Here is a 19,850-nt window from a genome sequence, read left to right as displayed (position 1 = left end):
TCTGGTTCAAGCTTCAGTCCTCATTTTTTGTATAAACTTGGCTGAGATTAGCCTGTCTTAAAATACTACCTACCCTTGTATAACTCACATAATTACTGGGGATATCAAATGCAACATAATATGAAAATAGTTTGAAAACCATGAAGTGTATGAATTTAAATGGTGCTCATACTAAAGAAGGCGGTGGGACTCTAGGGTGGCTGGAGATGGTAGTGGAGAGGGGAGTGTGGGTTTTGGAGTCGAGCAGACAAGTATAAACCCTCATCCTCTTGTTACTCGTAGCTGCTTCCTGTTGTTGTAAAGATTAATGACATCATGTGAAGCACCAGCACACCATCATCATAACAACAATATCTAACTTTATTTAGCCCTTACGGTGTGGCAGTCATCTAGCATGTATAACATCATTTCCTCCTATACCAAGCCTATCAGATAGACGCAAGTTGTATCCTCATTTTACAGATCAGAAGGCTGAGGCACGGGGAAGCTAAATAGGTAGTGAGTTGGCCAAAATGTTCGTTGGGGTTTTTGCATAAGATGTTATAGAAAAACCCGAATGAACTTTTTGGCGAACCAATGGCTGAAATTCAAACCCAGTCAGTTTGGCTCCTTTCCCAGTCGCTTAACCATTAACTTCCTCCCTACCAGTTCTCAGGTAAGTATTACATAGTATCCACCTCAAGAACAATTAATATGGATGTAAACCCAGGGATGACATCTATTTATGGTTATTGTCCAGATGCTGAACTGTAAGTAGTCATTTATATAGTATTCAACACAAGTGGATTGCATTGGTGTTAACGATGCAGATAATCTACTGTGGTTATTGGACTCAATCACGTTTTAGGAAGACCTGAAATGTGTGCTGTGATACAAACAGCAGAAGGATTTCTTTCAGTGTTGGAGCAGCTCTTCCCTGCATGGAGCTGGGTGGAAGGTGGTAGAGACAATCTTGGTTTGGCCAGAGATGAGTGCCCAGTGACACAGAGATTGAAAAGTAAGCGTCAGAATCGTTTCTTGATTGGAGGCCAAAGGAGCCATTAAGGAGGCATGGCTAGGGCCAGAAACATCCTTGATATCCTTGGATTCCACATACAGATTTGGACAGAAAGGAGAGGTATCATAAAAGAGCAAAGGGAAATAATTCCCAGTTCTAAATTGTCATTCTTAAAATTTGTCATGTTAACTTGGAGAAAAACCATCCAGCTTTTAAAGCAGACTGTGATTACTATACTGTGTACTAAACTAAATAACAAACTTGAACTTGAAACCAGCATAACAACAAGGAAAGCTTCTTGAGTTGTTTTAAAGTGCTTTATGTGAATTAACTTCCTAACAGGTCAGTGAGGGCAGGTTTTATTACCACTTTATAGACAAGTAAACAGAATCAAAGAGGTTAACTAACACCAAGGTGATGACATTGTTGATGAGGGGCACAGCTGGAATATGAACACGGGCAGCCTGCTTCTTTAGCCAGTTTTCGGCTACTGTGTTACAGTACCGCTCACTAGTCTTCTGCTAAATACATCTACCTGATGTAGTTTCCTTGTTTATATTGTCTAGTGGTGCCCTGAACCCCATCCCATCACTCCAGGAGTGATGTGTGTGAGCTGGCTGGTTAAATGCTAGAAGCCCTAAGCCTCAGCAAATCTCAGAAGCTAAATGTGGTTCTAGCAAAGCCATGGAAGACCAACTGAATAGCAATGATTTTTGAGTTCCAGCGTGTCAGGTTTTTTTGAAGTGTAGTTGATTTACAGTGTTGTGTTTAATTTTTGCTGTTAGAGCAGAGTGACTCAGTTTATATATATATATATACACACATATACACTTTACCATTATGGTTTATCATAGGACTCAGGATATTGACTATAGTCCCTGTTCACAGTAGGACCTTATTGTCAATGTGTGTGATTGACATTGGGTTTTCTTTTTTCTTTGCAGATGATTTACCCAGGAAACGGTTACCTCAGCTCTATAAACCACCCACTCCTGAGATGCTGGCATATCTTGATTTTAGTGTCTCCACAACTGGCATGCTCACAGGAGTGAAGGTAGAGTAGTCGGGATATATTTACTTTCACTGGAGGCTGGTAACATGCCAGGTCTGCAAAAAATAGAGATGACCACTGCCCCAGGGACTTCAGATGGAGAGGCCAGTTGGTCGTACCAGAGACCAGTAGGCGGAGGATCAAGGGCCTCTGCTATATTTAAATAAAAGCATTGGCTCTTCCGGAATAAGTTATCCCAAGGAATTTGTGTTACGAAGTGTTCTGAACCTAGCATCGACACTAATAGATAAAGCAAGTTGCATTTAAAGCCAGTATGAAGTCATAAATATATATTTCATAAGATTCAATATTGACAAATGAACAGATAGATTTAACTTGAGTTAGATTAGGCATTTTGAAGCAACGAAAGATACATGTCATTTTGAGGAGGTGGAGGGAATTGAAGCTTCTCAAATCTATCATTAGAGCTGCTCTTCTGCCTGTGGGATGCCAGTTCCATCCTGTTCCGTGTTCCTTACCTTCCAGATGTCCCACTCTGCGGTCAATGCTCTCTGTAGAGCCATCAAGCTCCAGTGTGAGTTGTACTCCTCTCGGCAGATTGCCATCTGCCTTGACCCTTACTGTGGACTTGGCTTTGCACTCTGGTGTCTCTGCAGGTAGGCATGGAAAAAGCAAAGAATCAGAATGCATGGGGATATCTTTGAGGCTGTGACCATCCCATCCTTCCATGTGCTCCCTTAATTTGGTAAAGTTTCAGTAAAGTGCTGGTGTTTCCTGGAATTTGTGCACCTAATGCGTCTTTGACGTTTGTCTGGTTTTGTTTGCATTCCCTCTTTTCTGTTAGTTTTATGCCTCAGACAAAAGGGCTCTGATCTTTCTACCTCTCCTGTGCTCCATCCTGTCATCCGTCCTCATTTTAGAATCAGAGCCAAGTAGAAGGATGACATACCCCCTAGGCTTGGCAGGAAGGACTGTAATGAGATGGGTGACAGCATGTGGCTGGAAGGTAGCACACTGGCCAGATTGTTTCTTGTGAAAGAACAGATCCCAGCTTTTTCCACTCTCCCCCCAAGGACCTCATCTCAACCTGCTTTTCCACCTCCTTGGTGAGCATCTCCAGGAATGCTTCACAGACACCTGTGACTCAGCATCGTCCTTCTGTGTTCCCTTCCTTCTTAGGATGGAGTCATCCAGTTGGGGAACCATGCTAGGAACTTGGGCTGTATCTTCAACTCTGTATCTTTATGTCACACATCCAATTAACTGTCATATCCTTTGTCTCCATTATTCTTACCTATACATAAGAATCACCTAGGGGTCTATTTAAAAAAAAAAAAAGTCAGTGAGGCTTCCCTAGATGTACTAATGAGTTTTCCGGAGGTGAAGACCACAATTCCAGGTTTTTTTGGGTTTTTTTGGCCTTTCCAGGAAAAAAAAAAATCTCTTTTAGAATTTAATCTGATTCATACATTGTGGAGAAGAAGGCAAAGCTGGTAAGAGGCTAAATAGAAATGACCTTTATATGAAGATGAACAGAAACTGTGATCTGAAAGAGGATTTTTCTTAATAGAAATTTGCAACTTGGGGATAGTAGAGATTGGGGACTCCTCCATAGATAAAGTCATTCCCTTGTGAGATTTTAGTTGCCCGACCAGGGATCAAACCCATTCCCCCTGCAGTGGAAGCACAGAGTCTTAATCAGTGGACCATCAGGGAAGCCCCTGTCCAGTATGTTTTTTAATAAACGATTCTTGGACTCCTAGTGACTCTGATATATATTCAAGGTTTAGGAAGTTGAGGTTTCATGGCTGGAGATTGTACATATGATGTGAGACTCTGCCATTCCTTCCTTGTATCCACACTTGTATCCTGGTGTGCTGGTGGGGTTCAAGCCTTTATCCTCTCTCACCTAGACTATTGCAGCCTCTCCTAACTGTCAGCCTTCAGTGACTCATGTCTCTAATGCCCCACTTCCTGTAGCTAGCTTTACCCCAACTTCTAGCTGTAGTGACTGTCTGCTGGTAAATTCTAAACTCTTTCGTGTTCAGTACTTTGGCAGTTTGACCCTGGCCCTTCTGCCTTCACTTCTCACCACTTCCCCAGGCAAACACTGGAATGCCATTTCTGATGACCTTAAACACACCATGTAATTTTATATCTCCGTGCCTTTGCATATACTGTTCTTCTGCCTGGAGAGCTCTCACCAGCTTCCTCATTTCCTCCAGCCACTGTCAAATTCCTGCTCATTCTTCAAGCCTGGCCCAGCTGTCACCTACTCAATGAAACACCTGCCCACTTTGAAGGACTTGTTCTTCACTCTGTGATCGTGATAGCCTTTCTTCACATCTCAGTGTCCACCTTCCATAGTCTGCTTTGTTCTGTAGTTATTGTGTCATATGAGTTGAATAGGAACCAGGCTGATTCTTAGGCCTTTATATCTAATATGACCCTCCCCTGTCCTTCGTGCTCAGTAAATATTTGTTGACTCGATGATATTCTAGGATGAACTGATCACATTAGCACTTGCCTTTTTTCATTGCAGTGTCTATTCAGGTCACCAGTCCATCTTAATTCCTCCTATGGAGTTGGAAAACAACCTTTTCCTCTGGCTTTCCACGGTCAACCAGTACAAAATCAGAGACACCTTCTGCTCTTATTCAGTGATGGAGCTTTGCACCAAAGGGCTTGGAAACCAGGTGGAGGTGCTGAAGGTAAGAAGCAGCTATACAAGGAGCCGGTCCTGAGAGAAAAGGTGGCGATGCCCGCCTTGTAGGGCTGGCCAGACATACCTGCCTGCTTTTTTCTATCCAAACAGGTATTTGTAAACCTCAAGAGGTGTATCTCTTTCACTGTCTAATTTAATGCACTCTTTTAGAGTTTGATCTGATTCACACATTGTGGAAAAGAAGGTACAGCTGGTTAGGAGGCTGAATAGAAATGTATGTGAAGATGAACAGAAACTGTGAACTGAAAGAGGATTTTTCCTAATAGAATTTGCAACCTGAGGATGTTAGAGACTGGGTCCTCCTCCATAGATAAGGCTCACTCATTCATGAGTGTATCCAGTGATCATATGTCTAAGTGGCATATGAGAGAGTCAGAAAACACCTAATTTTCTTTAATAGAGAAGTATGACCTTAAGAGGAAAAGGCAATGGCACCCACTCCAGTACTCTTGCCTGGAAAATTCCATGGACGGAGGAGCCTGGTAGGCTGCAGTCCATGGGGTCGCTAAGAGTCGGACACGACTGAGCGACTTCACTTTCACTTTTCACTTTCATGCATTGGAGAAGGAAATGGCAACCCACTCCAGTGTTCTTGCCTGGAGAATCCCAGGGACGGGGGAGCCTGGTGGGCTGCCGTCTGAGGGGTCGCACAGAGTTGGACACGACTGAAGTGACTTAGCAGCAGCAGCAGCATGACCTTAAGAATGAAAAAAAGAGATGAGATTAGATCTCAATGTTGCTAAATTTATTTTTCTGTTTGTCCCATCTCTCCATTTTGAAATAGAAATCTAAGGTACAGAAATGAAGAGGAATTAAAAATATATTGCTGAAAAACCTAAGAGTTGTAGACGAAAGAGGAAAGAAATAGAGAATGAGCAAATCAACCTGTGGGTAATGACTTTAGAGGAATGCCTGGGTGTTTTTCCAGAAAGGTATCTTTTCTTTGTGTGTGTGAGATGAGAGCACACAGTTCCTTGGCTTTTCCTGACCAGAGAGGCAGGGCGATGAAATTGCTTATCCAGTGGTTCTGTGACCCCACTGATCTCCGCCTCCGCCCCCACCCCCCCAACGCGGTGTCTTACAGACCCGGGGAATCAACCTCTCCTGCATCCGAACGTGTGTGGTGGTGGCTGAGGAGCGGCCCCGCATTGCCCTGCAGCAGTCCTTCTCCAAGCTCTTCAAGGACATCGGTCTGTCCCCGCGGGCTGTCAGCACCACTTTTGGATCCAGAGTCAACGTAGCAATATGTTTGCAGGTGACTGTCATGATATCTTATTTGTGTGGGGAACTCAGAGCGTCGGCTGCTGCTTACCCACCGAGGGCCTCTGGGCTCCTTATTTGGACTTCACTGTGCCTGATTTTGCCCATTGGTAAAAGGAAGATGATAGTATTGTCCTTCACAAGGTTGTCCTGTAGAACCACCAAGTTTCTAGGTGCCAGTCTCTTGGAGCCATGCCAGGCAGTTGAGTGCTAATGTAAATGTTTACTCTCAGTGGTTTTATGGTCCTCAACATGAGTCAAGATTTCTGAACCCTACTTGAATTTTATTTGTATATTACCCTTTGTAATTGTTTTCTTTTTTTTTGGCAAAGGAAGCACAAATAAGTTTGTGTTCTCTTCTTTAGCCAGATGGCAATTTTGCCATGTTATCTTGATGGGTAAATAATAGAAAAGAGGCTAAAATAACAGAAGAGTGGAATATAATTTTCTATAGCTTGGGACATTCATAAGGCAAATAACAGGCATGGACAAGAGTGAGAGTCAAAGAAGGTGGCATAGCTGGGTAGACACGCTCAGGTCCTCTGTGTCTGGGTTGGGTGACTTTGGAGCAGCGTCACAAGGCTTCACCTTGGAGCCCCGTTGTGGGCGCCCTGCCCAGCTTGGGCCAATGTTGGTTTTGGAAGTCCCATGGATGCTGGTCTGTCATACCCCTGCCTTGAGTCCAGGGATGAGGACCCTCCTCACCCTGGTAACCGTTCGGTGCTGCTCTGGCCCCCAGCCTCCTCTCCTGGGGGAAGAAAGGAAAGAAAGATGAGGAGAAAGCTGGCCAGGAGTCTTCTCTCAGGTGTTGACTACAGCCCTGGCCCATCTGGTTGAAGACAGGGTGAGCATTCAGAACAGAATTTGAATTTTTCCTGTATGTGACTAAATTATCTATATCTTGACTTGAAAATATAACATATGGAGATGCCATTCAGCTAATTTTAAATAAACAACCCACTGATTTATTTTTCTTCAGGGAACCTCAGGGCCTGATCCAACTACTGTATACGTAGATCTGAAATCATTAAGACATGACAGGTAAGTAGATTTGTTAAGCTTGTTTCCTGTTGGCATTCCTAAGCATATAAATTTCTGAGCCTCAAGAAAGCCAGCTGTCCCCCTCACCTCATTCATTTTGTTTGTGTCTTTGTGGGGAGGAGGGTAAAAAAAAGGGAAGGAATTCATTTTCATTATTAATACCTAATAAGATTTACATTTGTAAGAGAAAAGCTTTTAATTCTCATGGTGGCTGCACTGTTCCTTAATATTAAAATGTAATACTAGTATTTTGTGACATATGACGTAAATTACACTGAAACGGATAGACTCTTATCCTCTGGGAGTCTAAAAATAACTGAGATAAGATAAATGAGACAGTGTAGGTTTTTTGAAACAGCATTCTATCTGAACCATAGGAATAAACGCCTTCCTCCTCACCAGCCCACAGGTGAATTGGAGCTGCGTCGCAGGGGAGCTCTGGTTGCGGGCTCTGGGACCTGTCTCTGGGTCCCGCTGACTTAGGCTATGTTCATGGTGAGGCCCATGGCGCTGACCCAGCCTGCACAGGCAGAACATCTCTAGTGCTGTGGTTCTCAGCCTGGAGAGACTTTGCCCTCCAAAGGACAACGTCTGGAAATGTGGATTGTCACGACAAGGGGATGCTACTGACACCTAGTGGGCAGAGGCCGGGGATATTGCTAAACATCCTACAGCGTACAGGATAGCGCATCACAAAAAACAGCAATAAAATATCTGACCCAAAATGTCAGTGATGCTGCGTTTGAGAAACTGCACTAATGTGAGGAGAGCTATTACTAGATTAGAGATTTGGGAGGACAGTGTACAGCTGTGGTGGATTTTTTTTTAAGGCTCATATGTAGTAAATATTGTTCTTTTACAGGGTTCGTCTTGTGGAACGGGGTGCCCCCCAGAGTTTGCTCCTCTCAGAGTCTGGAAAGGTAATTTGTTGTGTTAACCATTGGGAAGGTGTGTGTCACCTGTGTGGAGAAGTAGTTTTAAAGAAACCTGAAGCCATATAATATACGTGTTAGTACCCAGGGCAAGACTGAATTGAATTGACATCTGGAGATAATTCAACAATTTTCACTTAGCCAATACTTTCAAATTCATATGGGTACATAAATAAGAAGAATACTAGATTTGAACTTTCTTAATTTTCATAGATTTTTATTTTTAAATCCTACTGACATATTATTTGACAAACCAACTGAATTCAATGTTCATTATACTCAAGGTGAATGAGCAGCACTAAGAGCCAGTTCTACCTTTATGAATATTACAAGTGGAAAGATAGGCTGACAGATGGGGGGTGTGGCTTAAGATCCAGGGAAGACATACACATACTTAAAGTTGAAAGAGAAATCAAAATGGGGAAGAGATTAAAGATATTTGAGAGTGATATCTTAGATGAGAATAAGGCTTTAAATTGTTCAGGGAGACATTTTGTTATTGCCTTAGTCCATTCAGGCTTCTCTAACAGAATATCATAGACCAGGCAGCTTATGAACAGCAGAAACTTCTCTCTCACATTTCTGGAGACTGGCAAGTCCAAGATCCAGGTGCCCACGGATTCTGATGAGGGATTTCTGGTTCTTAGATGGCTGTCCTATTGCTGTGTCCTCACATGGTGGAAGGGGCAGGGAAATCTCTGAGTCTTGTATATAAGGGTATGGATTGCATTCATGAGAGCAGACCCCTGACCTCCTCCCAAAGGCCCCACCTCCTAATGCCATCACTTTAGGGTCATATTTCAACATATAGGTTTCAGTCCATAACAGTTTTGAACAGTTTACTCACGTTGAGCAGATCAATCCATATAAACTATCAAGTTTCTCATCCTTTTGAAGAGAGAGTAATGATGGCTCAGCATCCCTTCTAATTCTGAAAGGCCAAGGAGAACATAGGGAAGAAAACAGTGGGCCCAGCCCCACCTGTGCAGTCGTGGCTCAGCCCCTTGGGGAAATCCCTGTTTCACTCCTCTGTTTAAACTCTTCCAAGTGGAGTTGGGTTGACCTTCTTGCCATCTTGCCAGCTCTTCCTCTGCCTCCACTGGCGGCGAGCACCTGAGGGACTTCAGAGCAGTTCCTGGCCCACACAAGCAGGAATGGCCTTCCACTTCCTTCCTTGAGGTCTTACATGTGTGAGCTTCTTGATGCTAGAAACCCAAGGAAAAGAGAGATTTAGGACAGAGGATGGGTGTCTGAAGAAGCCCCAAGCTATCCTCAGCCAGCACCTGCTGCTTCCTTCTCCCTCCGAGGGAGATGCGGGCACGTGACGTCTCTCCCCTCGCCTGCCGAGCCGCCACTGGTCTGCGGTTTCTCACCTTTGAGGAGATGGCAGACAGGTGGGTTCCCCAGTTTAGTTTTGAGGCAGAATCTTGTTATACATACTTCTGTCCCCTGAGGACGATCCTGTGAGTACCAGCTCAGCTCTGGCCCGTGTGCACTCCCTTACCTCACTGGAGGGAGGAAGTGGAAACTGCATTTATTAGAGGTCATGAAATCTGATGGAACTCAACTTTTGTGTTTTCTCTTTGATTCTTAGATCCTACCTGGAGTGAAAGTAGTTATTGTTAATCCAGAGACCAAAGGGCCCGTTGGAGACTCTCACCTGGGAGAGGTATGTGTAACTCTACCCTTGATTCGGAAAAGCCAGCAGTGAAAGACCCCAGGGCTCACATTCTAGAAGTCAGGAAGCTGTGGGTTTAGTTTTTCCCTCATGGTGAATGTTTGAGAATTTTCACCTTTCTCTGTAAGGCTCAAAACTGAAATGAGGCAGAAGGGGAGATGGAGACCAGGATGGAGAGAAGATTGAGGCACGCAAGCTAGAGTTAGTCCCAGATTCGTCCACTGACATTCCCTTGGCTGAAGAGGAAAATGGATGAACTCATGTGCTCCCATCTATTAAGGAGTAGAACTAAAAGGAGCCACAAATAACTGAATTTTTAAAGTTTATACAGGGACTTCCTTGGTGGTCCAGTGGCTAAGACTCCTTGCTCCCAGTGCAGGGGGTACGGGTTGGATCCCTGGTCAGGGACTAGATCTCACATACTGCAACTAAGAATGCCACAGCTAAAGATCCCACTTGCCTCAACTAAGACTGGACTCAGCCAAATAAAATAAGTATTTTTAAAAATAAGATTTATACAAATTTTATTGCAAAATATATTCATTTTTGTATTAATATAAAAATATTGTGCATGCTAAGTCGGTTTATTCATGTCTGACTCTTTGCAACCCATGGACTGTAGCCTGCCAGGCTCTGTCTCCGTGGGATTCTCCAGGCAGGAATATTCGAATGGGTTGCCATTTCCTCCACCAGGAAAGCTACCCGACCCAGGGATTGAACCTGCATCTCATATGTCTTCTGCTTTGGCAGGCAGGTTCTTTACTGCCAGTGCCACCTGGAAAGCCCTTATAAAATCACTGAAAAGACTGAATTTTTCTTCCTTCTGAATCTCTGAGAAAAAAACTGCTCTTATCTCACAGCTAACCGGGAGCAGGGCTCCAGGTGACTGAGCCAGATGACCAGGCTCTGCCGGTTACCAGCTTCTTGTTAATGCACGAGTTACTCAAGCTCTCTGGGCCTAGTTTCCTCAACTGTAAATAATAATGCCACCTACCTAGTATAATTGTGTGACAGTTAAATGCATTAATATCTGTATCTGTATACACATGGAACAGTGCCTGTCACACAGCAAACACTCGTGTTATTACTATTGCTGGCTATTGCTGTGTTTACATTGTAAATCCAAATACCCTATAGTGTTTTCCTGTGGGCTTTTTAACTTAGTTTTAAAGCACAGAAATGATCCCTCAGTGCGCTGGTGAGACTCTGAAAGAGGCTGAGAAATGAGCCAAGGAGGCAGCGTAGCCTCCAGGTTGGATCTGGGTCTCTTAGTTTCTGTATCTTAGGTGAATTACTTAAGGGCTTCCCTGATGGCTCAGATGGTAAAGAATCTGCCTGCAATGCAGGAGACCCAGGTTCGATGCCTGGGTCAGGAAGATCCCCTGGAGAAGGGAGTGGCGACACACTCTAGTATTCATTTGTGAAATGGGAGTGACGGTAGTACAGATGGCATTGTCATGTCGTGTGTGTTAAGACTGATGGGGGTAATGTTTATAAAGTACTGTTCAGCACATGGTAAATTCAGTAACTGGCAGCTGCTTTCATTGTTGTAACTTTTTGGTTACTATAAAAATGAGGTTAAGAAAATCAACATATTCTGTGCTAAGTGAACTGAATTGATTCTGGCCAAATGTGACCCTTTTCTTGTTGTAGATTTGGGTGAACAGTCCCCATACAGCCAGCGGCTATTATACCATCTACGACAGTGAGACTCTGCAAGCTGACCACTTCAACACCCGCCTCAGCTTTGGGGATGCTGCCCAGACCCTCTGGGCTCGGACGGGATACCTGGGTTTTGTCCGCCGGACGGAGCTCACAGCAGCCACTGGAGGTACCTTCACCGGCTCCTCCCCCTTGTCCTGCTGTGCATTTCAAATGCCCCTAGTACAGGCTGGCCTTCTGCAGCCTGCCTTTGCATTGTGGAGTATATGTGTTGAATTATTCCCCCTCTGCAACTCTAGAACCCACCCATGACTTTATATTCCTTTGCAGTAAGACTTTGTCCTATGAAGAGAACCCAGGAAGTAAACGCCAGGGCCTTGTGTCAGCATCAGGATAGCTGAACCTCAGGATAGTTCGGCCAGGCAGTCGTAGAGACATGCCTGGTGATGGGTGAATGCCCCTGGCAGGATACAGCCTCTCAGCAGCCTTGTGGGGCTATGCATCCCTCAACAGGCTCCTGAGACAGGTGTCCCGTCTTTAGTTCCTCTGTTCCTAAGCCCTGCGAGCAGGAGTCAGTGCAGAGGAGCTGACCTGCTAAGCGCTCTGGCCCTTTGGCGGCTCACAAGACTGCTTGGCAGGGCTCTGGGGTAAGCAGCCCCCAGTCCTGTCCACCTGGTAAAGAGGCCTGGCTTCAACCTTCCTGCCACCATTAATGGCCGTTTAAAACTCCTCTACACTGCGTGCATCATACACGTCAAGAACGGATGCGTCACTCACCGGACTGAACAGCTGGATGGAGCCAGGTCATCTCTCCTTCGTCCCCTCATTTGCTCCCTGCTGGCCGGCTCTGCAGTCACTCCGTGTCTCACGGGGAAGCAGGCTCAGGCGTCCTGCAGGCAGGGGAAGCACAGCTCGCTGGGTGTCCTGGTTTTGAAGCCTGTCTCTGCCATTCGCTGTGTGGCCTTGAGCGCTCACTCAGTCAGCCTCTCAGTTTCCTACCTGGGAAGTGGGAGTGATGACATTTCCTGTCTTGTGGACGTGATGTGAGATTAAATTACATGACGCCTTCAGGTGTCTGGAGCACTACTTGGCACAGGGGAAGCACTCCCTAGTCATTAGCTACGTGTTTCTGTTGTTTTTGTTACTATAATCGTCAGCTCATCTATGTGACTGGCCTTCCTTACCCTCCTGTCTCCACAGCTTCTAGCACTTTGTTTTGCTAAATGTTTCAGAACTATTCCTATTCCTGAAAATACATCATTCTGTTGTTACTACTGTTTAATTGCTCAGTCGTGTCTGACTTTTTGCTACTCCAACCCCATGGTCTGTAGCCTTCCATGCTTCTCTGTCCATGAGATTTCCCAGGCAAGAATACTGGAGTGAGTTGCCATTGCCTTCTCCAGGGGATCTTCCTGACCCAGGGATCAAACCTGCTTTTTGGCAGGTGAATTCTATCCTACTGAGCCACCTGGAAAGCCCAAAACATTGTGTAGACCTAGCTAAATCATTCTCTTTCTCTTAGACATAAACCAGGTAGCCTGTGTGTACAGTGTGTGCATAAAGTCTTTAAAAAAAAAGGAGTGAAATTTCTGCCACGTCCTGCTGGATCAGAAGCCTATTAATAACCAGGACTAGTCTCTCCATGGATTCCTTAACGACATCTAGAAACAATGACCATTTGTTCATTTCTTTTCCATCTCAGATCCTCCCTTCTCCTTCTTTCCCCACCCATCATCTGGCTAATTCCTGTTTATCCTTAAAAGCTCAGGTGGCTTTAGCTTTTCCTTCTCTGAACCCTTGAGCTGAGCTTGGGGGCAGTCGGGGGAGGGGAAGGTGGTGTCCTCTGTTCCCCTTGTCCCTCATCCACATTCAAGTTACTGGGTTTGCCACGTTCCATCTGCTGTCCGCCCATGGGACACCCGTTGTGTGTGTTCGCCCCATTAGACGGCAAGTATCTCTAGAGCAGGTGTTGTATTTTGTCATCTTTACTCCCCACACTGGGCACAGTTCCTGGCACATGGTAGTAATAAGAATAACAAGAGCTAATATTCTTCAAAATCACTGTGGACAGTGACTGTGGCCAAGAAATTAAAAGATTCTTGCTCCTTGGAAGAAAAGCTATGACAAACCTAGACAATGTATTTAAAAGCAGAAATAACACTTCGCTGACAAAGGTCTGCCTAGTCAGCGCTATGATTTTTCCAGTAGTCATGTACAGATGTGAGAGTTGGACCATAAAGAAGACTGAGCACTGAAGAATTGATGCTTTCGAATTGTGATGCTGGAGAAGGCTCTTGAGAGTTCCTTGGACAGCAAGGAGATCAACCCAGTCAGTCCTAAAGGAAATCAACCCTGAATATTTATTGGAAGGACTAATGCTGAAGCTATAATACTTTGGCTATCTGATGGGAAGAGCTGACTCACTGGAAAAGACCCTGGTGCTGGGAAAGATTGAAGGCAGGAGAAGGGGGCGACAGATGATGAGATGGTTGGATGGTATCACTGATTCAATAGACAGGAGTTTGAGCAAACTCCTGGAGATAGTGAAGGACAGGGAAGCCTGGCATGCTGCAGTTTATGGGATTGCAAAGAGTCAGACATGACCTAGTAACTGAACAACAGCAAATATTCTTCAGCACTTACAATGAACCAAGCATCATAATACTAACTCCCTTTTGTGAATTTAATCCTCATAGCAGCCATTTATTATTACCCTGTTTCACGGAGGGGAAGCAGGATCAGAGACTTAATCGCTCCAGGTTACACAGCTGGTGAGCAGTGGCACCAAGTGATGTGGTGGCAGTCTGAACTCTGGGCTCTTAACTCCAGTGATATGTCACACCCACATATCTGATACACTAAGTTTCTCTTTCTCTCCCCATCAGAGCGTCATGATGCCTTATATGTGGTGGGCGCTCTGGACGAGACCCTGGAGCTGCGAGGCCTGCGGTACCACCCCATCGACATTGAGACCTCAGTGTCTCGGATCCACAGGAGCATTGCTGAATGGTAAGTCCTCTGCACAGAGTAGGTCTCTCCTCAGCTGCAATAAGTTGAAGTTGATCTTTAGTCATCTAGCTGTACCAGAGACACCTACAGATGTGGGACCCCAGGGGAGCAAGCTGTGGAGATGGGCTCTGTGCACCCACTCTGGGGCCGAGTCCTTTTAATGACAGGATCTTACCACTGGAAGCGACCTAACTGATCATCCACCTCTAGAAAGTTGGTGGGGCTAATGGGAAGAACCATGACTTTTGGGTCAAAAGACCCATCTGGAAGGCCCAGCGCTGCCATGGTGGCTGCTTTCCTGATCAGGAGGATCAAGTGAGAGTGTGCTTCATACTCTATCAACTGGTCAGCAGATGAAAAGGATTATTATCATTATCTGGTCCAGGTTTCCTGTCTGGGCAGGAATTCCCCCTTCATTATCCCTGATAAAGAACCATCCAACCTCATGCTGACTAAAAATTTCTTAAAATTGAAATTCTGTCATTTTTAACTGTTGGCTTTCGTCCTGGATTCTTGACAACACAGAAACCACCCAGTTTCTTTTTATTCATATTTTAGTTGGTGTGTCCTTCCTCAGGTTTGTTTTTTTTTTTAATTCATGCAAAGTAGCCACGGTTCTTTTAGTGGTTTGTTCATGCTTTCCAAATTTTTGTCTTGCTTTTGTCAGTCTCTCCTCAGACCTGAACAAGGAAGTTTAAGAACAGTGCAGAAAAGTTGGGTGCCATGGTTACCCCCTAATTTTAAGCATTTGACTTTTGATGCAACCAAATATTGTGTACATTTTTCTTAATGATTGGAATCTATTTTTAAAGCAGCTCAACACTGCACAACACAAGTCAGTTCATACCTTCCAACCCAGCAGTCCCACTGAACGAAATGCGACTTTGTGCCTTATGGCGCGACGGGACAGACACTTGAGTGGGGCGCTGAGCTCAGAGGCCAGCTGACTCCCTTCCTGTTTGGTATTAGATTACAGATAGCAATCTTAGTCAAAGCTGTTGTGTTGCAAATATCAAGAATTCTCTTCAAAACAACTTTTAAGCAAAATAGAGGTCATAGAAAGCACACCTCATTGGTTATCTCAGAGGCTCCTAGAAGTCTAAACAGCTCTGAAATCTCAAGAAAGGTAGAAACAGGTGGAAAGGCCGTCGGGGACCACCATCTCCTCGCTTTCTAGAGCCGGTGGGCATCCCCTCCGTTCTTTCTCTCCTCCCTGAAAAGCCATTCCCTGTATGTCTCTGCACACCTTTTACACCAGCACCTTCCAGTCCACACATCCTCAGCTCAGGCGACCAGCTAACAACTTTTCAGTCCCACTTTCAGACGCCCAAGAGATTTTAAATGGTCTAACCAATCAGTTGTTATCATAGGGGCAAGGCCACTCATTACACATGTGGCTCAGAGCCTTCTGGTTGGGTGCAAGTGAGAAGGCAGTTCTCGGGGCAGTGAGGGTAAGTGGTGGGCAGACGCTGTGAAAGATGCCACATTAACTGAGCACCACTGAAATTGCAGTGCCGTGTTCACGTGGACCAACTTGCTCGTGGTGGTCGTGGAACTGTGTGGCTCTGAACAGGAGGCGCTGGATCTGGTTCCTTTAGTGACAAACGTGGTCCTGGAGGAGCATTACCTCATTGTGGGCGTGGTGGTCGTGGTGGACCCAGGCGTCATCCCCATCAACTCCAGAGGAGAGAAGCAGAGGATGCACCTCCGGGACAGCTTCCTGGCCGACCAGCTGGACCCCATCTATGTGGCCTACAACATGTAACCAGTCTCCTGGGATTGCAGGGACCGCCCTGCAAAACCATGGGAGCCAGAGACCTGCGACTGATGTGAAATAAGCTGAGATGGCGACATTATATCCTTCATCTCATCCTGTGGGATCCTGCCATCACAGGACACACAGGAGAGGGGAATTCTGTGGTGGCAAATGAAAAAAATGTTAACAATCTGTTAGTCACGAGCTTTGACATAGCGTGAGCAGCACGTTACTAAAGCAATTACATGCATGTTGCATTTTTTTCATCTGTTGTAGATACTTGTATTTTTATCTAATGCCGTTTTAGAATTTTGTAAGGGCGTTTGATGAATTCACACGAAGGGGGTAGTTTGAGTTGCGCAGCCCCCCGCTCTGTACTGTATCTGCCATTTTGCCGTAGTTAGACACTGCGGGTTTAACATGGAACTACTCGGCTTACTTTCAGTTGACCCATAAGCAAATCAGATAACCCACTGAGTATGAGAATTACTTTATATATATAATTCTTGACTGTAAAACATTTTGACCAGTGTTTTAAACATGTAAATAGGAATACACATAATTCAGCTAAAAAATGTAAGAATTGGCTTGTATAGTTGTAACAACTAAAGTAGAAACATTGCTGCTCTGAGAGAGAATCTCGGTGTTCTCTGGGTGCAGTGTAATTGAATAGGTGACTACAAAGTGCAAATCGTTTGCAGGTTTTGCTGCACATTGTACTATGTCTCTGTTGGCTGGTATATTTTATAAACTGAAGCTGCCTATGTTTGTTTTTTAGGCTTGCATTCCCAGAATCAGCTTAAGCTTTTAAGAATTCAGCCTGTTTCTACAAGCTGAAAAATCTCAGTTGAAAAATCAAATGTTAGGAAAAGCTAAGATTCATTAGATCCCACCCAGTTCTAAGGAACCACAGTAACTCACTCTGGCCCCCAGTGTTGAAACAGTCTTTCACATGTAGAGTGACTACACAAGAATTTAGAATTTCCTCTTTTCCAGGCCCATTGTATACTGTGTCTGCAGTTACACAGATAGCTTCTCTTTTCTGAGAACTGAAGAGCATCCCCTGTGCTTCCAGTTCACGAGGGCAGGGATTTAAGAACAAGAGCGTAGGCTGGGAAGACAGTGGGATCGACAGTCACGCGAAGGCATTAAGGCCTCACAACTCCACGTCTCAGAACTGACCGATTTGTTTTGCCAAAACAGCCAGGCTTATGCTGAAATAGGGGAAGTCTAATGTATGCAAGAAACCCTTCTGAAATAACTGTGGTGCCCAGGCCGAGCAGATGGAGCCTGGGACTGAGTGTGGCCTCTGGCTCGGTTTCCTTTCTTTGGTCTGATACTTCATGTATTTGAATATAGTTGAATTTTATTATTTTTTTTCTTACAGAAATATTTTTAAAAATTAAAAAAAAACTCAAAGTGAACAGAGTTAACTTGTTAAATCAGAATGGTTCTCTTTGACCCACTCTGATCTATTGTGTAAATATTTATTTAGACTATTTTAATAATACATATTATTTACCCCACTGTAACATCATGTAAACTAAATATGTTTTTAAACAATTTTTAAGACTTGTAATTACCCTGAAAATAAGGTTTATAATGGAAAGACCAGACCCTTTGCCACGGCAGCACTCCTGGGGGCTGCCCTTACACAGGCTCATGACTCAGAGCCACTTTATTGACTTCCTTTTACATAATCCTCTTTTCCTCCAAACTCATTCTCCACAGAGGGAAGACCTTGACATTTTCCAGTTCCAGATCTCTCTTCAGCATTTTGGATGACGTTCCATTATACACGGTGGGAAAGGTTCTAGGATGTACAGGGAAAAAGCACTTGTATTAGGGTTAGACGTCCCAGACCCAGTTAGCAATGGTTTGGTCTGCAGAGAAAACAGCCTGCTTATTTGGAAAGTAACTTTCTTAAAAAGAGTTTTTAATGAGTCACTAATCAAAGCAAGGGATCCTGAGGATCTCCTATCTCCGTGATCCACAAGTTCTAAGAAAAAGATATAAAAGACAGAGTCTGTCCTATAGGTTGCTTTCAGAATTCTTACTGCACAGGGTAGGGTGTCTGCTAGAAATGAAATGTGAGCTATGTCTGTCATTTTAAAGTTTCTAGTAACCACATTTTAAAAAGTAAAAAGAAACAGGTGAAGTTGATTTTAATATATTATTAGCACAGTATATCAAAAGTACTATCATTACAATGTGGGATCAATATAAAAAATTATTAATGAGAGATTTAACTTTTTTTTCATATTATATCTTTGAAATCTAGTGTGTATTAAACACATCTCAATTCGAGACTAGCCATGTTTCAAGTTCTCAGTAGCCACGAGTGGCTATTGGCTACCATACTGGACAGTGAGGGTCTATACTCATTCCTTCAAATGAAATATTCCGTTAATCTCATAGTATGCCCAATTCCTGGTTATTTAGGGGCTGATTATCTAGTTTGGTAGTTCCTCAGGCTGCTGGTTTATTGTTATCTTTTTGCTTTCTGCCCTGTGGCTGCTTTATCTTTTGCCTATCCCCCAAAGCCAGAATAAGCTAGTGGAAAAGAAAGCTAAGATGTGTCTTTGGGGAAAAGTTTCCTCTGGAAGGGGAAGAGAGTTTAGTCGTTAATTTAGATGTGTTTGTGGGATCATCTGCAGATCCAATGCCTAGTCTGTTGCAGACTTGGTAAGAAAACTCTCTTGATGACACAATGCTCTTAGTCTTGCCATGTTAAAGCAGAACCTTTATGGTAGAACTGGCTCTTAAGACAGGCCCCAAAGGCCTTGCCAAAACTTGGGGACACATTCTGTCTAGCTTTTCATGCCTGGGTCGGGGGGAGGGGGACCTAAATGAATAGCAAACCCTCATTTCAAATAAGAGAGAACCTATTCATCTGAAAGTTTTTGAACCTCTCTGCCTCTCAGCCAAAGTAAGGAGGGTAGATCAGGGAGGGGCTGCCTCAGGACAAATACCATCTCCTGCATTAATGAGACCCTGGGGATGACCAGCATGCTAAGGGCATCAGTGAAGCCACCAGTGAAGCTCATTTCCTTCCTGCCCCTGTCTCCCCTGTATCAGGTCCTCCTGAAGTTGTGCTGCCTCAGGCTGTGGAGGGACCATCGCCTGTCTATTGGTCGTCTATTTGATGTTAGTCCCTGGGCAATGCTTGCTTAATGCTTTTGTTGAATCAACAGAGGGCCTGAGGCCTTAGGTTTTTTGTTGTTATTGTTGTCTTAAGGTCTCTGCCCCAGGCATGGTGCTCAATATCTTGGCCAAATAAATTAACTTTCCTTGAATATCCAGGAATCTTTAGACTAAAGCAATGAGGAGTTATCACCTCACCCTCAAACTCCAACATGATCTATGCCTTAGAGTTGTTTTTGCTGTCTGCTTTCATGTAAGAGTATTTGGAGCAAGCTGCAGTACTCCAAATACACAATAGGCCTTTTCTTTATCATTCATACAACATTTCTGGTTTAGGTATATGTAGATGGGCCATGTTATTTGTCCAGAGGAAGAGAGTGTAAAGATATAAGAATAATTTTTTAGTCCTAAATGCTGTTCTGTTTATTTTTTGTCAAGATATTTACCAGTGTCAGATTCAAATTATAGTACTGTGTAATTATGTATAAAGTTTTTTTTTTATTTATTTGAAATTAGACTAGATATACATTTTTAAATTTAACATCTGGCTGGACAGTGTTCTATTAACTCATTGAATGTGTTTCCTTTGTCTTGTGTTAATAAATATTGATGCCTGATTGTGTTTAATGCTTCA

General features: G+C 44.1%; 1 protein-coding gene across 3 annotated transcripts in view; it reads left to right on the top strand.

Annotated features, from left to right (window-relative positions):
- Positions 1-19,850, top strand: part of DIP2B (disco interacting protein 2 homolog B) — a 229,478-nt gene extending 209,628 nt beyond the window's left edge. For 2 of the 3 annotated variants that reach the window (XM_005206290.5, XM_005206289.5), the window contains 10 exons: positions 1,942-2,051; positions 2,535-2,665; positions 4,552-4,720; positions 5,819-5,989; positions 6,974-7,035; positions 7,898-7,955; positions 9,562-9,636; positions 11,299-11,476; positions 14,193-14,316; positions 15,829-19,833. In XM_005206290.5, the coding sequence (XP_005206347.1) occupies positions 1,942-2,051; positions 2,535-2,665; positions 4,552-4,720; positions 5,819-5,989; positions 6,974-7,035; positions 7,898-7,955; positions 9,562-9,636; positions 11,299-11,476; positions 14,193-14,316; positions 15,829-16,081 (1,331 nt within the window). In that variant the 3' untranslated portion in view covers positions 16,082-19,833. Of the gene's footprint in view, positions 1-1,941; positions 2,052-2,534; positions 2,666-4,551; positions 4,721-5,818; positions 5,990-6,973; positions 7,036-7,897; positions 7,956-9,561; positions 9,637-11,298; positions 11,477-14,192; positions 14,317-15,828 lie in introns of all 3 variants that reach the window. The other variant, NM_001192309.1, reaches the window with a different exon arrangement.

The sequence above is a fragment of the Bos taurus genome, chromosome 5, assembly GCF_002263795.3.
Source record: "Bos taurus isolate L1 Dominette 01449 registration number 42190680 breed Hereford chromosome 5, ARS-UCD2.0, whole genome shotgun sequence".
Classification (NCBI taxonomy): Eukaryota; Metazoa; Chordata; class Mammalia; order Artiodactyla; family Bovidae; genus Bos; species Bos taurus.
Note: the sequence above shows the minus strand (reverse complement) of the source record. Positions and strands in the feature narration are given on the sequence as shown.